The sequence below is a fragment of the Hyperolius riggenbachi genome, chromosome 3 (assembly GCF_040937935.1).
Source record: "Hyperolius riggenbachi isolate aHypRig1 chromosome 3, aHypRig1.pri, whole genome shotgun sequence".
Lineage (NCBI taxonomy): Eukaryota > Metazoa > Chordata > Amphibia > Anura > Hyperoliidae > Hyperolius > Hyperolius riggenbachi.
Window position 1 is genome coordinate 422,141,286 of NC_090648.1, and position 18,735 is coordinate 422,160,020.

At 43.4% G+C, this 18,735-nt stretch overlaps 1 protein-coding gene across 3 annotated transcripts in view; it reads right to left on the minus strand.

Annotated features, from left to right (window-relative positions):
• The window catches only part of PPP2R2B (protein phosphatase 2 regulatory subunit Bbeta), a 477,586-nt gene that overhangs the window by 19,567 nt on the left and 439,284 nt on the right, over window positions 1-18,735 (minus strand). For all 3 annotated transcript variants that reach the window (XM_068277553.1, XM_068277551.1, XM_068277554.1), the window contains exon 6: window positions 17,252-17,416. In XM_068277553.1, coding sequence (XP_068133654.1) covers window positions 17,252-17,416 — 165 coding nt within the window. The remainder of the gene's footprint in view (window positions 1-17,251; window positions 17,417-18,735) is intronic.

The following is an 18,735-nucleotide window of genomic DNA, read 5'->3' on the forward strand; positions in this document are numbered from 1 at the left end:
ATAACCTCAAAGGACCTAGGAGGAGGGTATAAGTTAGAGAACGGGAGAGTGTGTCCTGATATTAGGAACAGAGTAGGAGATTACATCGTCCCCTACGTAGATACTGTAAATAGTGACACTCACACAGATGTGAGATGTCTTGGGTAGGAGGCACTGAAGGGATGACACGAAGCAGACAATACACGCCTATTCAAAAATAGAAAAAGAGTATTTATGGTACACGAGGTAACATTAAAAGGGAGATTGGCGCTATTTAAAGTATAACAGAGCTATGAGAATAAACTAAAGCATTACATTCTAGAGATATTTAACTTCTTCCTATAATATTAAGAATTATGCATAACTGTATAGGGAGGGTACTGTATGTTTTGTGTGGAGGAATAACTGAGGAGGAGTAGGTTGTCCCTATAATCATACAATAGGAGGAAGCAAACAGAGTCAGGTGTTTAGTAGTCGATTCCTAGCATAGTCAATCCTCCTAAAGAAGCCTTTAGAAAGCAGAAAAGTGTTAATGCGAGCACCCATCCCCCCCCCCCTCTAATCATACCACTCCACATAATTAAATCCCATGCATACTAGAGACAGCGATTCCCTTCCAAATGCATCTTAATGCTTCCTGGCTAGAATCATGAGTTTCAGCAGACAGGGTAATACGTATGAGCCTTTTAAAAAGGGGGAGGAGTCTCCAACGGTTAAACACGATAACAAGAGAACGTATAAAGGAAGGAACATCTTTAACTTAGCTAAGATAACTAAAAGTCTCGTATCTCACAGTGTATTACGTTTAATTCACTAACACATAGTAGCAAATATATCGGCGCCAAGGGACAATGGAACCGCCGCTGAGAAGAACAATGTCCAAAAGTTCAGAAGTCAGGCATACATCAAAGGTCAGCGCAGGTTTAGAAAGTCATTGTATGTAGGGAATGGTAAATTCTTCACCACAATATATCAAATGCTCAGAGGTAGGTATCCGCCAAACATCAAAACTAGAAAAGGCTTACCAGCTCCCAACAACCCACATTATAAGGTTGTGAAATGGCTCATGTCACAGATAACGTCCAGGGAACATCAGACGTCGTGAAGATCCAGTGGACATCCGTGTGGAGGTAAAGTTTCAGGAATTTATATAGGAAAACAAAAACGGCAATATCTAAGCGTAACCCGTTTATTTAGATAAAATTTCTTTAAAAGGCAGTAGACATAAAAACGATAACTCACATACGGGGCCCATAAACAGGGAACCCCAGAAGATTAGCGCGAATGTAATGGTCAATCGAAGATCAATAGACAATGGTGCCGCCTGTTACCTTCCCGACCGGTTTCGCAGTCTTGCGTCATCAGGGGAGCTGATGACGCAAGACTGCGAAACCGGTCGGGAAGGTAACAGGCGGCACCATTGTCTATTGATCTTCGATTGACCATTACATGCGCGCTAATCTTCTGGGGTTCCCTGTTTATGGGCCCCGTATGTGAGTTATCGTTTTTATGTCTACTGCCTTTTAAAGAAATTTTATCTAAATAAACGGGTTACGCTTAGATATTGCCGTTTTTGTTTTCCTATATAAATTCCTGAAACTTTACCTCCACACGGATGTCCACTGGATCTTCACGACGTCTGATGTTCCCTGGACGTTATCTGTGACATGAGCCATTTCACAACCTTATAATGTGGGTTGTTGGGAGCTGGTAAGCCTTTTCTAGTTTTGATGTTTGGCGGATACCTACCTCTGAGCATTTGATATATTGTGGTGAAGAATTTACCATTCCCTACATACAATGACTTTCTAAACCTGCGCTGACCTTTGATGTAATTCACTAACACAACAAATGAGCAGCATAAAAGTTTAAGGCAAGCACAGCGGGCCGAGTCCGCTCCTGTATCAGAGGTTAACTATACTCAGCCCTCTTCTTGGGACATCGCATCCGCACTGGAATCTTCCGAGGATCTACGGGTCTCTTCGGTTCTTTGGGACGGAGCTTTGGTGTTGCCTCCTCTGCGTCCTTGTCTGAATCTAGCTCTCTGCGGCTTAGAAATGTCAACTTTATCCCGTGGAGGTGTTAGGCCGAATTCCGTCTTCCATTCCTCCAGTTTAGGGACTGACAGTTCTAAGTCTGCACAGAAGTCTTCCAGCTCTTCCGGTGTTTGGAGGGTGTATGTGGATCCTTGATGTGTTACACTGAGTCCGAAGGGAAACCGCCATTTGTATATCATGCTTTTTTCCCTCAGTAGCTGTAATAAAGGCTTAAGGGCCCTCCTCTGCCGCAGAGTAATAGGAGACAAATCCTGGAAAATCATTACTTCTGTGTCATTGAAAAAGATCTTCTCCCTTTCTCTTGCCGCTTTTGCAATGTCTTCTTTCAGAGTGAAGGAGCTGAGGCAGCATATTATGTCCCTAGGCAGATCAGAGTCTCCATTACGGGCCCTGCGTGCTCTGTGAGCACGGACAAATTCAATAGTGGGATCGAGATCTCTCTCCAAAAGATTATTGAACAGGGATTGAAGCGCTTCTATTATCTGGACAGATGTGATTGTTTCGGGCATCCCCCAAACCCTCAGATTGTTCCTTCTCCCACGGTTATCCAGATCCTCTATAATGCGGAAAGCCTGTTGAAGCTGGCGATCTTGCTTAGTACTGCGAACTTTCAGACACTGAATCTCATTTTCCTGTTTGGCCGAGTTAGAGATGGCCTCTACTTTAGACGAAAGGCCTTGAATGTCTCCTCTGAGTGAGGCTACAGCCGACTGGAAAACGTTTTTTAGGTCCCCGGCTACTGCATTTAGATCAGCCAGTGTAAGTACCTTCGCCGTGGGCTGGGTTGAGCTCTGTCCCGCCTGTGCATCACCTCCTAGACCTTGCGACGCCATCAGTTGGGTCCCGCTCTCCGCCGCCATCCTGCTTCTTGTCCCCACACCCGGGGTGGTTTTCTGGGCCTTAAAGATTTCCGGAATACCACGCTGTTTTGGGGTCGGAGATGCGTCTCTCTATCGTCTAGGTTGTTTTGCCTGCTTGTCCTTTTCTTTCACCATCTCCTACAGTGAAGAAGAAGCCTAAAAAACAGCTTTTAGCAGCCGTCTCCCTGGAGCTCCTCGCTTAGGCGTGTGACTGCATCGGCTTCCGGACACGCCCCAGGGAAGAGATTTTGACATCAAATTTGATTGAAACCATTCTTGCATTCATTTACTGACAAATCAATGTCTCTGCAAAGCTTTTGAACACTTCTTTTCTGCATTCATACAAAACAATGAGGTTCAGGGCTAATTACTGGCAAGGCAAAAAAGCGTGTTGAAAAAGTTTGAGAGTTCTGTAAATAGTCTAGTGAGCCTATTAAGCATATACAATGATTTTATGAACAAATGGAAAAATCTATAAGGTGGTGGCACTCAAAATAATGGGAGAACGACCAGGTGTACAATGAAAAGTCTTGGGAAATGGTAGCAGGGCTAATTGAAGGGATGCTTGAATTGTGTGGTATTAGACAGCCACATGAGGCCTTCCACTTGTACTGTAGATCTATTCAAGGCATTAAACCGGTTACCGTGGAAACTGACATTTGCTTAGTTCTCTATTGTAATAATTGACAATCACTCAACTTGCTTTGACAGAAAGAGGTGTGCAGAGCAAAGGTCAGATCTTTCTACACGCTACGCACAATCCCACTAGGATACATTTCCTGTTCAGCTAAAGGTTTTTTTTTTACCTACTACTAGTCATTTTAGTAGTGTAAGTATACACTTTGGATCACCCAACCTTTGTAATGGCACGGTTCAAAATAAGCGGACCTCAAGCAAACACCAAGAAATCTACTTGAAATTAAACCAGACAATTCTATCAGCTTCTTTTCTGCACCAACTATGAGAAGAGGACAAATATCTTATAAAATTTCAGAAATTGTGTTCCAAACATGTACTTTGCGTTCTATAAAACAGGCATGTCAAAAGTGGTGCCGCAGGCCAAATGCTGACTGCTGAGCCCTTTCTTGGGGCCATCGAACTCCTGAGTCTTTAATTGCACGTGGCCCACAGGCAGTTGTTGCCATGCCACATGCATCAATGTTGGTGACAAATCTGTGTCTCCACTTCTCTGTAGCCCCATAGTAATTACTATAGAAAGAATTTTAAAACATTTCCGAGGGAGACCACATTTGTGGACATATTTTTGTTGTCCTACAGCCGATATAGGAATATGGCACATGGCTGAAGGAGTCCCGGAAGAGGAGGAAGAAATGGTGAGTGAAGGAAGGGGGCGAGTGAAGGAAGGGGGCGAGTGAAGGAAGGGGGCGAGTGAAGGAAGGGGGCGAGTGAAGGAAGGGGGCGAGTGAAGGAAGGGGGCGAGTGAAGGAAGGGGGCGAGTGAAGGAAGGGGGCGAGTGAAGGAAGGGGGCGAGTGAAGGAAGGGGGCGAGAGAAGGAAGGGGGCGAGAGAAGGAAGGGGGCGAGAGAAGGAAGGGGGCGAGTGAAGGAAGGGGGCGAGTGAAGGAAGGGGGCGAGTGAAGGAAGGGGGCGAGTGAAGGAAGGGTGTGTGTGTGTGTGTGTGTGTGTGTGTGTGTGTGTGTGTGTGTGTGTGTGTGTGTGTGTGTGTGTGTGTGTGTGTGTGTGTGTGTGTGTGTGTGTGTGTGTGTGTGTGTGTGTGTGTGTGTGTGTGTGTGTACATGCAGGGGAAGAGTAGACAAAAAGGTCACAGATGAAGAGGAGGCTGCACACAGGGAGACAGGGGAGGCAAACAGGGTACACAGTTGTTACAAATGGAGCGAGTGGCCATTGTGCAACAGAATTCTCAGTTTATAATGTTTAGGTTTACAGGGTCACCAAGGAAATGTTAAATATTCATATACTTAATGTTTCCCATTTACTTGCATGAGAAAAACTATAAAAACTCATAAAAAAATCCTATTATGTTCAACTCTGTAAAGTTGCCCATTACCATTTAGCAGCCAAATAAAGTAAAACGGCCGAATTGTTCCTGGCGCTGGTGAGTGTGCTTTGCCCAGCCTAGCAGGCTACGCGGGGTATGCAGAGCGGCACAGGGAGCTTTTGTAGTTACCTATTCTGGACGCTGGACTGGCTTCTCTTCTTCATCCATCCGCAGCGCTGCACACCAAGCATCCTCTTCTGACTTCTGATCAGGTGCTATTACATGTGATCGGGGCACAGAGGATAGTGTCAGCAGCGCAGAACCACCTGGTGGTGGAAGAGGAGTGATGGAAGAGTCTCTTGCATTACCAATCTCCCACCACCAGGTGCTGCTGCACTGCTGACACTATCCTCTGAGCCCCCGTCACATGTAATAACTAGTGATCAGAAGTCAGAAGAGGATGCCGCGTGTGCAGCGCTGCTGGTGGATAAAGAGAGGAAGCCAGTCCAGCGTCTTGAACAGGTAACTATAAAAACGCACCCTGCGCCACTCTGCATGACCTCAGGCAGAACAACATGTTCTGCCGGCAGAGGTGTGCATCCTCAAATTAAATAATTTTGTTTGAAGATGCTAACGGGTTAATAATAACATTTTTAGAATATGTAGATGGTTTTGTATGAAAACAGGCTGGCAGGCCCAATCGATCTGATCATCAGTTTCCTTAAAGTACACCTGAAGTGAGTGGGATATGGAGGCCGACATATTTAGTTGGCTTTTAAACAATGCAAATTGCCTGGCTGTCCTACTGATCTCTTTGGCTGCAGTTATGTTTGAATCACACACCTGAACAAGCATGTGGCTGTTCAGGGTCTATGGCTAAACGTATTAGAGGCAGAGAATCAGCAGGACAGTCAGGCAACTGTTATTGTTTAAAAGGAAATAAAAATGTCAGCATCCATATCCCTCTCGATTCATGTGTGCTTTAGAAAAAAATGAAAACAAGTCGACTGGCATGACAGATTTTTTCATACATACAATCGCAACTGGTTTTGACAATCAGGAATAGTTTGGTTTTCTTAATGTTAATAATAATTGCTACCAGGCGCTAGAGGAAATTAGAGCAGCGTGTATGACAGAGGGATCCCTTAAACCCTCAAATTATACAAACAGTTACAAATATATAGGTCTGACACGCGCTACTTCAATAAAATCTTCTTTATTCCTATAAAAACTAATTAAAAGGAGAAACCAACAACAAGTAGAAACCAACAACAAGTAAATATCCCCAATCCACTCATCCACTCCACGCCACCACTACATACACACCACTGAAGGGCCCTTCTGAAAAATAAAAACAAATTATAAGAAAGGGTTATAGAATTGGGGATATAGTGCTTCCCAATGCGTTAGGATTCCACCCCAACAATTTCCTATATGAGTCTAGATTAGATCTTTTACTGGTTAGAAGTCCGTCCCATTGAACCTCCTCCAATAGTGTCCCGTATTCCAATTGCAGATGTAGGTCAATTCAGTTATATAACAGGGGGTTGTTTCAATGATAGTTCGTTACACGGATCCTTACATAATCCACATACCACTCCTGGCGATTCTATCGTCAGCCGGGAACATCCGCTGTCATACAGCTCTCTCGGTGCACTCCACGCTGGCCTCCTAGTGCAGCATTCGTCACTTCCGTTTGGAAGATACAGGACTTCGCTCGCTGCACTTCCGCTCAGCGTAACTCACGTACGTGTTGGCTTTACTTTTCGGGTGACGTCACCACTCAAAAGAAGACCTCTGGACTTCAATGCACAGGTAGCCGCTGCGCGCTTACGCGGTATACCACTCTGGCTACGGTCTCCGCCACCAACTATGTATACAGAAGATAGAAACCTCAACTCGTTTCTGCCAATATACGTTGGCCTTCTTCAGGAGGATTTTGATAGTCTGGAGTTGCACTCGTTTTCACTTCCTATATACCATTTTCCGGAACATCCGGCCCCATATTAATGGGGTCATAGGTCAAAGTCCACATAGCGGTATTTTCTCTTCAGAGTTCATATAATATTGAATCTACATATCACTATTAGTACCCTAGTTTGTTCTCCCCTGTTGGATGTATACAGTGGAGAGATATAAATGATCAGTCAACAAAGACTAAAAGAAAAAAAGAAAAAATAATAATTTTTTAAAAGGGAGATAAAGTCCATGTGAAAGACTTTAAATTCCACACACATCACCACATACATTTTCCTCACTCCTTTATTTAAATGGTTTTCTTAAAGGGAACCAGAGAGGATGAGATATACATACCTGGGGCTTCCTCCAGCCCCATACGCACGGATCGCTCCCACGCCGCCGTCCTCCGCTGTCTGGATCCGCCGCCACCGGGTCCCGTCATTGCCGCGAGTCGGCAAGTCGGCCGGCGGACGCGGCCAATTCTCCGCATCACAGGGTGCTCTCCCCATACAGATACGCATGTGGCTGCTTGCTGCGCAGCCGCATGCGTACATGTATGGAGGGAGCCCCTGTGATGCGGACAATTGGTCGCGTCCGCCGGAAGTGACGGGCCCGGTACCGGCGGATCCAGGAAGCTGAGGACGGCGGCGTGGGAGCGATTCAGGCTTATGGGGCTGGAAGAAGCCCCAGGTATGTATACAATCTTTGCCCTTTTTCACCCCTCGTTCCTCTCTGGTTCCCTTTAATGCTTGGATCAATGAAATCCATTGTTCTGAAGGATATTATCACAAATATGATTATTCACTAAAAATTGCAGCATCAATGGGCACCCCAACACTGCTGTGCTTGGTTTGTATTGGTAAATAAGGAGGTTATAAAGAAGGCGACTGTAACAAGCCGTAGGAGAGTATAGCCCAAGTTACAAAGCTGTAACTTCTTCCACAGAAGCCACAATGGATGTGTCCTATTAGAGCTCCCATTCCCTCTACACGCTCAGCTCTCCAGGGAAATGAATTGTAAGCAGCAGTCAATGATTTCACATTTCATGTGCCATCTAACAGGAAGGCCTTGTTTATTTTGTGCTGGAACTACTCTCTTTTGTCATTCCCATTTCTGCATTTTGATTAAAGTCTAAAGTTATTAAATTTCCCCAAAGTCTTCTGAGAATTCATCCATAAAAGTCAATGTTACTTTTCATTTTCAACCCTGATGAACTGTCTCAATTGAGCTTTGCCCGTCAGCTGAGCAGAAATTGACTTAAAGCCGCTGAACCTGGGAAGGTGGTGAAAAAAAAAAATCAATCACAAAATGTCAGGGGAGAGGTCAAATTGAACGCTTCTTTGCTGGGTGGATGATCATCTCACTTTAGAGGACAATGGAATCAGCAACCGAAAGCAAAAACATAACCGTGATGACAAAATGGCAAATAAAAAATAGAGAGCATATTTACAAGTGAAGAAAGGATAAGAGAGGCTTGGAAGACTAAAGGAAAATGTATAAAAATATGGAAGCCAAACCTCTAGTAACATTACCGCCTGGTACCTGCTCCGATACGGATGCCAAGCCCCTAGTAACATTACCACCTGGTACCTGCTCCAATACTGAGACCAGGGAGTAATCAGATAAGGAGAGATTTAGCAGTCAATTCCTATGTACTCTCACAGGGGGCTGAGTAGAGCCCTGTTTGTGACAGAAGCCAGTACTGCTTGGGTAGTAAGGCTGTATACATCACATCCTTACTGCCAGATAGAAAAGCAGTGATCCACTGAGGAGGTGTAAGAAGAGTAACCTATTCATTTCCTTTTAAACTATGCCACTTCCCTGGCTATCCAGCTGATCTTCTGTCCCCAGTACACTAAGCCAGAGTTCCCCAACCCTATCCTCAAGGCCCACTAACAATGCATGTTTTGCAGAAAACCTCAAACATGCATAGGTGAGGTAATTAGTCTCTCAGCAGAGCTGATTAACTACCTCTGTGGATTTATACAAACCATGCACTATTGGTGCAAATCTGAAACTTTGACCACAATTACTGCATGCTTATTTCACCAGAGAGATAAGCAGGACAGCCAGGAAACTGCCACTGCTTTAAAATTAATAAATATGGTAGAATCCATTTTCCATTTACCATAGGGGCACTTTAAAGCACTACTAACCTGAGGCAAAGCTAAGTAAAATGAGCACAGAGTTATGATCATGCTGGACCAACTTACCTCTGTGCACTGCCCATTCCTCTCCTCATTCCATCCCCAGTTTCCATAATCACGTCTTAAATAAATCTGACTTGGCTTAAGTCAATTTTTTAAAGTAATTTGGCCTTCTTAAAAGAAGGAATTTGAGCACCTGTGCTATTCTAAGTCAACAAAAACCAACAGATACAAAAACATGGACACGTGAACTGATAAAAATGTATATCGGATCTGATGTGACCATACATATTGCCAGAAGTCTGCTTTGACAACAGTCTCTAGGGCTGGCCTCTCACTATGCTGGATTGGCAACAAGATTAGAGGACCAGTTCTAGAAATACAAAGTCTGCAGCTAATGACCTAGGTAGGACTAGCCACATGGACAAGCAATGATAGGACTATTTGCATTAATGATGCATTAAACCTGATTCTTTTCCATGTATAGCTAGCTATAAGACATTAAAGCTAATAGCTCGGCTGTAATGGATAAGTGTACAGTGTTTCATCTATAGCACGCCCTAAGTCATTCTGTAATAGCGGGTTTTATTGAAGTGGCTTCTACTGCATGGTCTCCTGTGTTCCAAGCAGCTTCTCCTTCAACCTAATTACAATTCTTGGGTCACATACCAAGGAGGTTAAGGGCATTAGCTTGCACCCGATGCTTCAGTGAACCAGCTAATGTGCATTGTACAGTTGTATCCTCTCTTTTGAGTTAATTAAGGGGCACTTCCTTCTGCTGCCTGTCACGCTCTTCCCATTTTATAACACAATATAATGATGTTCACATGCTAAAAATGGCAAAATTTATAGGCCAAATCTGTAAGTAGAGCAGGAACATCACTAGACGACTCTGAATTGTAGCACCTTCCACATTATTATCTGTAGGTGTTGCCAAATGGAACATTTATATCATCACCAGATAAAGGTGCTAGTCTATGAATTTCATTTAATACTACATTATACAAAGGAAACAAATGACATGTATTCATATAGTGCAGACGCAGTGGTTTACAGAGAACATCAAACAATTCACATCATAGACCCACGGATGGGCCCGCAGTTTAACGTACCTATTGCACTCTGGAAGCTGGGATCACCTAGCAGTATGACTTGTAGGAGTGGGAGGACCCCTGAGGTGTGGAAGCCCAAACCAAGGAACGCCAACGTTGTGAAACAAGCACACTTACCATTTAGCCATGAGTGTATTAAAGAGAAATTATACTTTTCTTATGCATTGGCCATATGCATAGATCAGTGCTCCACAGGTACTTTTTAAATGCAATGCTATTAAAAATTATTTTGATATTTTATATTGCATTCAGGTAAAGGTGGACACTAACGATACAATTTGCTGAACGATCATTTACGAACAATCGGAAATTATTGTTTGGGATCGCTAATGGACAAAACTCTCCAAACCAATCCGATGAGATTAAATTGATCTGATTTTCCGATCAAATTCATTAATCTGATCAGATTGTTTAGGAGACTGAAATGATTTAATTAATCTACCAGTAATCAGATTGGTTATGAGAGTTTTGTCCATTAGTGATCTCAAACAATCATTTTCGATCGTTCATATGAACTATCGTTCGAAAACAATTGTTCAGCAAATTGTATCATTAGTGGCTACCTTAAGAATTTCCAAAATGGATTTCTCAGCTGTACCTCTATGCAACCACGGCAACCATACTCTGCTTGGTAAACAGACTGCTGAGTAATTATCTGCACATTGCAGTAGCCATTATTGGTCTTATGAAGGTCATTAATCTTTTTTATAAATAGGGATGAAATGAATGTATAGCATATTCTCAATAAAACTGGAATTCCCTATAGCTCTAATAATCAGTCTATCTTCTTTTCAATGTTATATTTGTAGTCCAAATTTTTAAAGTGGAATGAAAATAATAATGCATGTATGTACAGTATGTATCTATCTACACCAATAATATAGGCAAAGATTGGAAGTGTATATAAAGGGTCCCTTTGGATCACCTTGCCAAATAAGGACTGCAGTATGCCGTAGAGCCTGGGGCAGAGGGGAATCAGCCTAAAGCATGGCCAGAAGATATGGGATAGGGCACCCCCTCTCTCCAGAGCCTCTATAGCAGACATCACAGGATGTTCCATGAAAGCAGGTTAGCGTGGCATGAACACAACAATACACTAACAATTTCTATGCAGATTCTACAAATGCTACATTTATTGAGATTTTGGCGATCTGGAAAGAGAACGTAAAACCTAAAACAGCAGGAGCTGGAGATATTTGGAGGTGTATGGTAGCAAATTAGGCCCTGCTGGTCACACATTGTCCCTTTGTTTATAGCGCTTTAGAACAGAGAATAATCAATCTGCGCTATAATCTGCTTTTTTTCCGGCAGCAGCATGACTACGGGTAATAGTTAGGGGGTGTACACACATCATATTTTGATTGACCAATTTTACAGCTGCCATTGCACTTACCTACACAAGCTGTTCATGACATTAGAAATCTGTTGGACCTCATAAAAGTGGTAAAATTGGATGTATGTGCGCATCTTTAAAGGACACCTGAAGTAATTTTTTTTTACTATATAAACTGCCTACATAGGCATGTATCCTTAAATGCAGACATACCGCTCACTAAACTCATTTCCATTCTGCAGTCGGCAGCGTCTCCCGCATACCGGCCAGTAAGTTTTCATCAATGTCAAAAACAAACAACAGGAAAAGGCAAAACTTTTCCATCTGTTCTACCCATTTCCGCCAACTTCTTGTCATGTCATCCATCACAGACGGCAATGTACGGTGTTGCGGCCTTCTTGAGGATAGTCATTTCTTTAAAAGTAAAAATTTTCTCTAATAGGGTGGTGGGGAGCAGTGAAATATACACAAATGGCTCGCAGATCTGTTTTAAGCTGTGTACAACTCGGCCAAGGATATTGTTCTTTGCCCTTCCCTGCCCACTCCATCATTCCTCCTCTCCCTTCCATAGCAATAGGACACATCGCTAGCCTGCAGGCTATACAGATCTCAGCCCAAACTGTCAGACAATACAATAATAATGAAATACAATAACATTTGTAAAGAGCTTTTCTCCCATAGGACTCAAAGACAACCTGAGGGATCAAGTGCCAGGCAACATTCATCGTACAGGTGTACCCAGATTTATGCTGACTGATGAAATAACAGTTCTGATGTATAAATGCCACCACACTTTACCTTTATAAATGACTGTATACTGAAAATAAACCTCAAAGCAAATCTGGGGTGATTTAATTTTTTTAAGTTTATTTACCTATGCAGAGGGAAGGTTCTGGATCTTATATAGCCTCCAATACAATGAGAAGGAGGCACTCAAAAGGCGTATAAACAATAGTTTAATCCACAGGTGCTAACACAACATGTTTCGGGGTTTCCATCTTTCTCAAGTGTACAAGCCACCCCAACAGCACAACCACTAATGAACCACAGTGCACCACACCCACACCAGGAACCCCACCCACTTTAGTCAGCTGACCAGTGGCAATGAGGCAAACAACATTAACCCCTCAGGGATACATCTTATTGGGCACTACATACAGAGATGTCTACCCAAACAAACACCTAAGTCAACATAAGCGTAGGCAACATTTGCATTCAAAAACATCTATGAAATGCATATACAGATTATCCACCAGCTGTACACTCAAATTTGTAACTCACTGCCCTCGGGAATACAATGGTTCCCTCTCTCCACCACCCACCATTCGATGACATGGCATCAATACCTGGGGGAGAAAACAGAGCAAAATTGCACGTTAGTGACACTTACAGAAATCATTTCAAACTGTACATATCATTTAGACCTCTAGGGGAGATGGAATCCAATCTCCTCATCCATCTAGCTTCCCTTTGAAGCAAGATTTTGTCCCTATCTCCCCCTCTGCTGAGTGGTGGAACATGATCCAATACAACCCACCTCAACTGCGACACCCCATGACCTAAGGCATGAAAATGTTTGCCCACTGCGGTGTGGGAGCTGAGTTTGGTGGGATTGAATCCTCGGATAGAGCTCTTATGCTCCTGGATCCTAGTCTTAACATCTCTGGTCGTTTTGCCCACGTACATCAGACCGCAGGGACACTTCAATGCATAGACCACGAACATGCTATCGCACGTATACATTGACTGAATCTGAATTCTTTCTCCCGTGTGCGGATGATTCACGTATTCGCCTTTCATTATTGCCCCGCAGCAGTTACAGCCCATGCATGGAAATGTCCCTCTCTTGTTTGTTAATTTACTCATTTCAATGCACCGTGTGGACAAGTCCACCTTGCTGACCATATTCTTAATGGTCTTGCCCCTTTTATATGAGTACAGTGGAGGCTCTTTGAACAATTCTCTATATGTTGGGTCTTGTTGAAGGACTGGCCAATACTTGTTCACCACGTTCCTCACCAAACCTGACTGTTTACAAAAAGTTTGCACAAAGGGTATTTTTCCCATTTGTCTGTTCTTTTTAGGTTCACCCTCCAATAACCGGGATCTTTCAACCCCCTGCACTTCTATTTTTGCCCTCGCTAAGGTGGTGGGATCGTACCCCTTGCATTCAAATTTGTCAGTGAGCATGTTTGCTGCTTTGTGGTAACCTTTCTCTGTGGATGCTATCCTCCTGGCTCTCATCAGTTGACCTTTAGGTATGGCTTTGATTACATTTCTATTGTGAAAACTATCCACTCTCAAAAGGTTGTTCCGATCTGTTGGCTTGGTGTACAGATCTGTTTGCAACCCATCCGGAGTGACTGAAATCGCCACATCCAGATAGTGGATAACCCTGTCCGAGTGTTCCATAGTGAACTTGATGGTTGGGTGCGCCAAATTGGCCTCATCCACCATTGATTGGAGCTCGTCTAACTCGCCCTGCCATAGTATCAAGACATTGTCCACAAACCTAAAATATTTCAATATCTTATCACAATACTTTACATTGTTAGTGAACATTTTTTGTTCAAGTTTGTACATGAACAAGTTAGCGAACGAAGGAGCTACTGGCGATCCCATGCTCGTGCCTTGTGTCTGTAAATAATAGTCATTTTCAAACTTAAAGTAATTATTTCTGAGAACCATCTCAAGGCAATCTAGCAGGAAATAGATTTGGTGATGCGACAGTGTTGTGTCCAGAAGGAATTCCTCAATGTATCCCATTCCTTCCTCATGTGGAATTGAGGTGAACAAACTCTGCACGTCTAATATCAAGCTTTTACCCCTCACCGAAACCCCTGAAAGATTCAGAAGTAAATCTGTGGTGTCTTTCAGACATGTGGGGATGATCTTCACCAGTTCCTGTAAGAATGAGTCTACATATTTGGAAAGTGGATCCAGTGTAGACCCAATGGACGATACTATCGGACGTCCCGGGGGATTTGTTAAGTTCTAGTGAGGGGTAAAAGCTTGATTTTAGCCACATTAGACGTGCAGAGTTTGTTCACCTCAATTCCACATGAGGAAGGAATGGGATACATTGAGGAATTCCTTCTGGACACAACACTGTCGCATCACCAAATCTATTTCCTGCTAGATTGCCTTGAGATGGTTCTCAGAAATAATTACTTTAAGTTTGAAAATGACTATTATTTACAGACACAAGGCACGAGCATGGGATCGCCAGTAGCTCCTTCGTTCGCTAACTTGTTCATGTACAAACTTGAACAAAAAATGTTCACTAACAATGTAAAGTATTGTGATAAGATATTGAAATATTTTAGGTTTGTGGACGATGTCTTGATACTATGGCAGGGCGAGTTAGACGAGCTCCAATCAATGGTGGATGAGGCCAATTTGGCGCACCCAACCATCAAGTTCACTATGGAACACTCGGACAGGGTTATCCACTATCTGGATGTGGCGATTTCAGTCACTCCGGATGGGTTGCAAACAGATCTGTACACCAAGCCAACAGATCGGAACAACCTTTTGAGAGTGGATAGTTTTCACAATAGAAATGTAATCAAAGCCATACCTAAAGGTCAACTGATGAGAGCCAGAAGGATAGCATCCACAGAGGAAGGTTACCACAAAGCAGCAAACATGCTCACTGACAAATTTGAATGCAAGGGGTACGATCCCACCACCTTAGCGAGGGCAAAAATAGAAGTGCAGGGGGTTGAAAGATCCCGGTTATTGGAGGGTGAACCTAAAAAGAACAGACAAATGGGAAAAATACCCTTTGTGCAAACTTTTTGTAAACAGTCAGGTTTGGTGAGGAACGTGGTGAACAAGTATTGGCCAGTCCAACAAGACCCAACATATGGAGAATTGTTCAAAGAGCCTCCACTGTACTCATATAAAAGGGGCAAGACCATTAAGAATATGGTCAGCAAGGTGGACTTGTCCACACGGTGCATTGAAATGAGTAAATTAACAAACAAGAGAGGGACATTTCCATGCATGGGCTGTAACTGCTGCGGGGCAATAATGAAAGGCGAATACGTGAATCATCCGCACACGGGAGAAAGAATTCAGATTCGGTCGATGTATACGTGCGATAGCATGTTCGTGGTCTATGCATTGAAGTGTCCCTGCGGTCTGATGTACGTGGGCAAAACGACCAGAGATGTTAAGACTAGGATCCAGGAGCATAAGAGCTCTATCCGAGGATTCAATCCCACCAAACTCAGCTCCCACACCCCAGTGGGCAAACATTTTCATGCCTTAGGTCATGGGGTGTCGCAGTTGAGGTGGGTTGTATTGGATCATGTTCCACCACTCAGCAGAGGGGGAGATAGGGACAAAATCTTGCTTCAAAGGGAAGCTAGATGGATGAGGAGATTGGATTCCATCTCCCCTAGAGGTCTAAATGATATGTACAGTTTAAAATGTTTTCTGTAAGTGTCACTAACGTGCAATTTTGCTCTGTTTTCTCCCCCAGGTATTGATGCCATGTCATCGAATGGTGGGTGGTGGAGAGAGGGAACCATTGTATTCCCGAGGGCAGTGAGTTACAAATTTGAGTGTACAGCTGGTGGATAATCTGTATATGCATTTCATAGATGTTTTTGAATGCAAATGTTGCCTACGCTTATGTTGACTTAGGTGTTTGTTTGGGTAGACATCTCTGTATGTAGTGCCCAATAAGATGTATCCCTGAGGGGTTAATGTTGTTTGCCTCATTGCCACTGGTCAGCTGACTAAAGTGGGTGGGGTTCCTGGTGTGGGTGTGGTGCACTGTGGTTCATAAGTGGTTGTGCTGTTGGGGTGGCTTGTACACTTGAGAAAGGGGGAAACCCCGAAACATGTTGTGTTAGCACCTGTGGATTAAACTATTGTTAATACGCCTTTTGAGTGCCTCCTTCTCCTTGTATTCGAATCTTCTGGAGTGGAAGTGGTGATCCACTGAAGGATTGAGCACCGGCGGACCAGGCTGTGTGTCCTGGGTGAGAGACTGCTCTAGCATCCATTTGACTACATTCTTATATAGCCTCCCCCTGTCATCTCTCAGTGTTCGCGTTTCAGCGGTGTCCTGGGTTCAAATATGCCGCCTCCAGGAACTGGTGTGATGGCTTCATATGTGCAGGGGTGTTACTACAAATCAAGGGGACCCCCTGCAGAATGCTGATGGCGCTCCCCAATGTTCACACCCTTTCTCTTACCTACACTTGTTTTATAACCCTTGGAAGGGTCACCAAGCGTGGGCATCTTCACACCCATGTGTTTAGCCTAAGCAAACATCTGATCTGAAGCATGGCCCCCTTTATCAGAGGGAGTGAAGTAGTAGTTGGGGGCCCTCTTTAGATCTGGCCTCCCCTGTAGTTGCAGTGGCTGCTCACCAGTAGTTATGCCCCTGCGTCAGCATATGTGCAAGTATGAGTCTGTGCATGTGTAGTGCAGTGCGGTGCGGTCAGTCTTCTAAAGTACTCAGAGATCCGAGTGCTTCTGAAGAGCCTAGATGGTGCATTTGACAAATTAACCGATGCGTGCCAATGGAGGTGACAGCGCTGGAAGAGGACTGGGAAGGCTCTATAGGATCCAGAATTTTCCTTTTCCATAGGTGAGCATGTGACTTTTTTATTCAGTTTTACTTTAGAACTGCTTGATTTTTTTAACTGCATCAGTAATTTACTAGCTAGACTGTATTCTACTCCTAGTATGACTTCCTGACTGGCAGTACTATAACCAGAGGATCAGAATAACAGCCGCGTATGCAGCATTTTCAGGAAGTGGTCAGCAATGGCAATCTCCATACAACACAAGTGATACAGCTGAACATAAAAATAAATGACACTCACACTTTGAATGCCTGTCACACAGCGCTGCAGATCTCATGTCACAGAGTCGTATCGTTCCTTTACTGCTGCTATATACAAATGTATTGCAATGATGCGGGTGGAACTCTGCTGCTGTTATCACTTCTGTCAGTTCTTCCATGTTGGTTGGTTTAATGTCCACAATGTCTGGAAGTAGCAGAGTTAAGGTAGGACTGTACAGGAAGCGATAAGAATTACAATGCTATCTTTCAGTCTTAAGCATTCCCATTGGGGCAAGACTGTGTTGGTTAAAGGGAGAACAACTTGTGGCAAGATGATAAACCTGTTTCATGAGACTGGCAGACATCTTGAGTTCTATCCCTGGAGAGCCACTGGTAGGTTCATAACACCTGTATGCTGATTGGCTGATTATTACAAAGTAATGCATTTTTTTAAAAATATAATTATAACACTGGTGGTTGTGGATAACATACTGCAAAGTCCAGATGTTAACTATGGTGAGCACAGCCCAACACAATACGCCCTGCTTATATGGAGGGTAAAAACTGACCACCAGTGAAGAAAATCTGATCGTCTTTATCAAACCTATTTTGAAAAATGGTGAGAAAAAAATGTTGGAGGATCTACATATATTTGCTTAACAATTAGCCAGAGTGTGAAACAGTGGTAAGAAATCTGCCTGATGTCCCCTAAGCCAGCAGTACCTCATGCTTCTATTGTGCCACAAAGTCTGCCAAGTCTACCCAACATGCCCCTTGCTGGTTAAAAATAAACTATCCAACATTAAATGTGGGAATATAATTCCTGGTAGTTACTGGAACCCCAGGGTCATCTAAGAGGAAAAAAAAAAAAAAAAAAGAGACCAGGAGCCCAATGGTGTGGTATCTCTGGATGAGGGTGTAATTGCAATAAGGTAGTCATCATACTCACAAATGCAACCACCGTCAGAGCCTGCAGGAAGATAAAGGTCTACGCTCTGTTTTACAGTTCTGTTATACAGATATACAGTTGGGCACACTGCTTAGAAGTCTTTTAGGGTTAAATAGCTAAAAAAACTATCACAACTCAACAGAGGTATGTAAATGGACAATGGTGAAGGTGCTTGGTACCTATAAAACTTAAAAACAAAATGTAAATTCTGATCAAAGTGCCTTCCTGTCTGGCTCTGATAAGGGTGAACATCTATCTAGAGCTAGAGGTGCTCCAGCTCATCTTGGCCAGATAATAAGGCACTTTGACCTGAGGAAGTAGGCAAGCACCCATGAAACGAGTTGTCTTTAGTGCTTAAATAAAACCTTTTTCCAGTAACACTGGCCATACTCTTCAGGAGAGGGAACCAAAACTGCCTCTCCTTTTTAAATTATTTTTAAGAGTTTTAATAGATACTAGGTACCTCTACCATGGCTATTATCAAGCAGTATAATTTACTGGCAATTAACTAAACTGCATTTCTATGTAGCACATACTATCCCCCGGGGTGCTAGTTTGCATATGAGGATTAATTT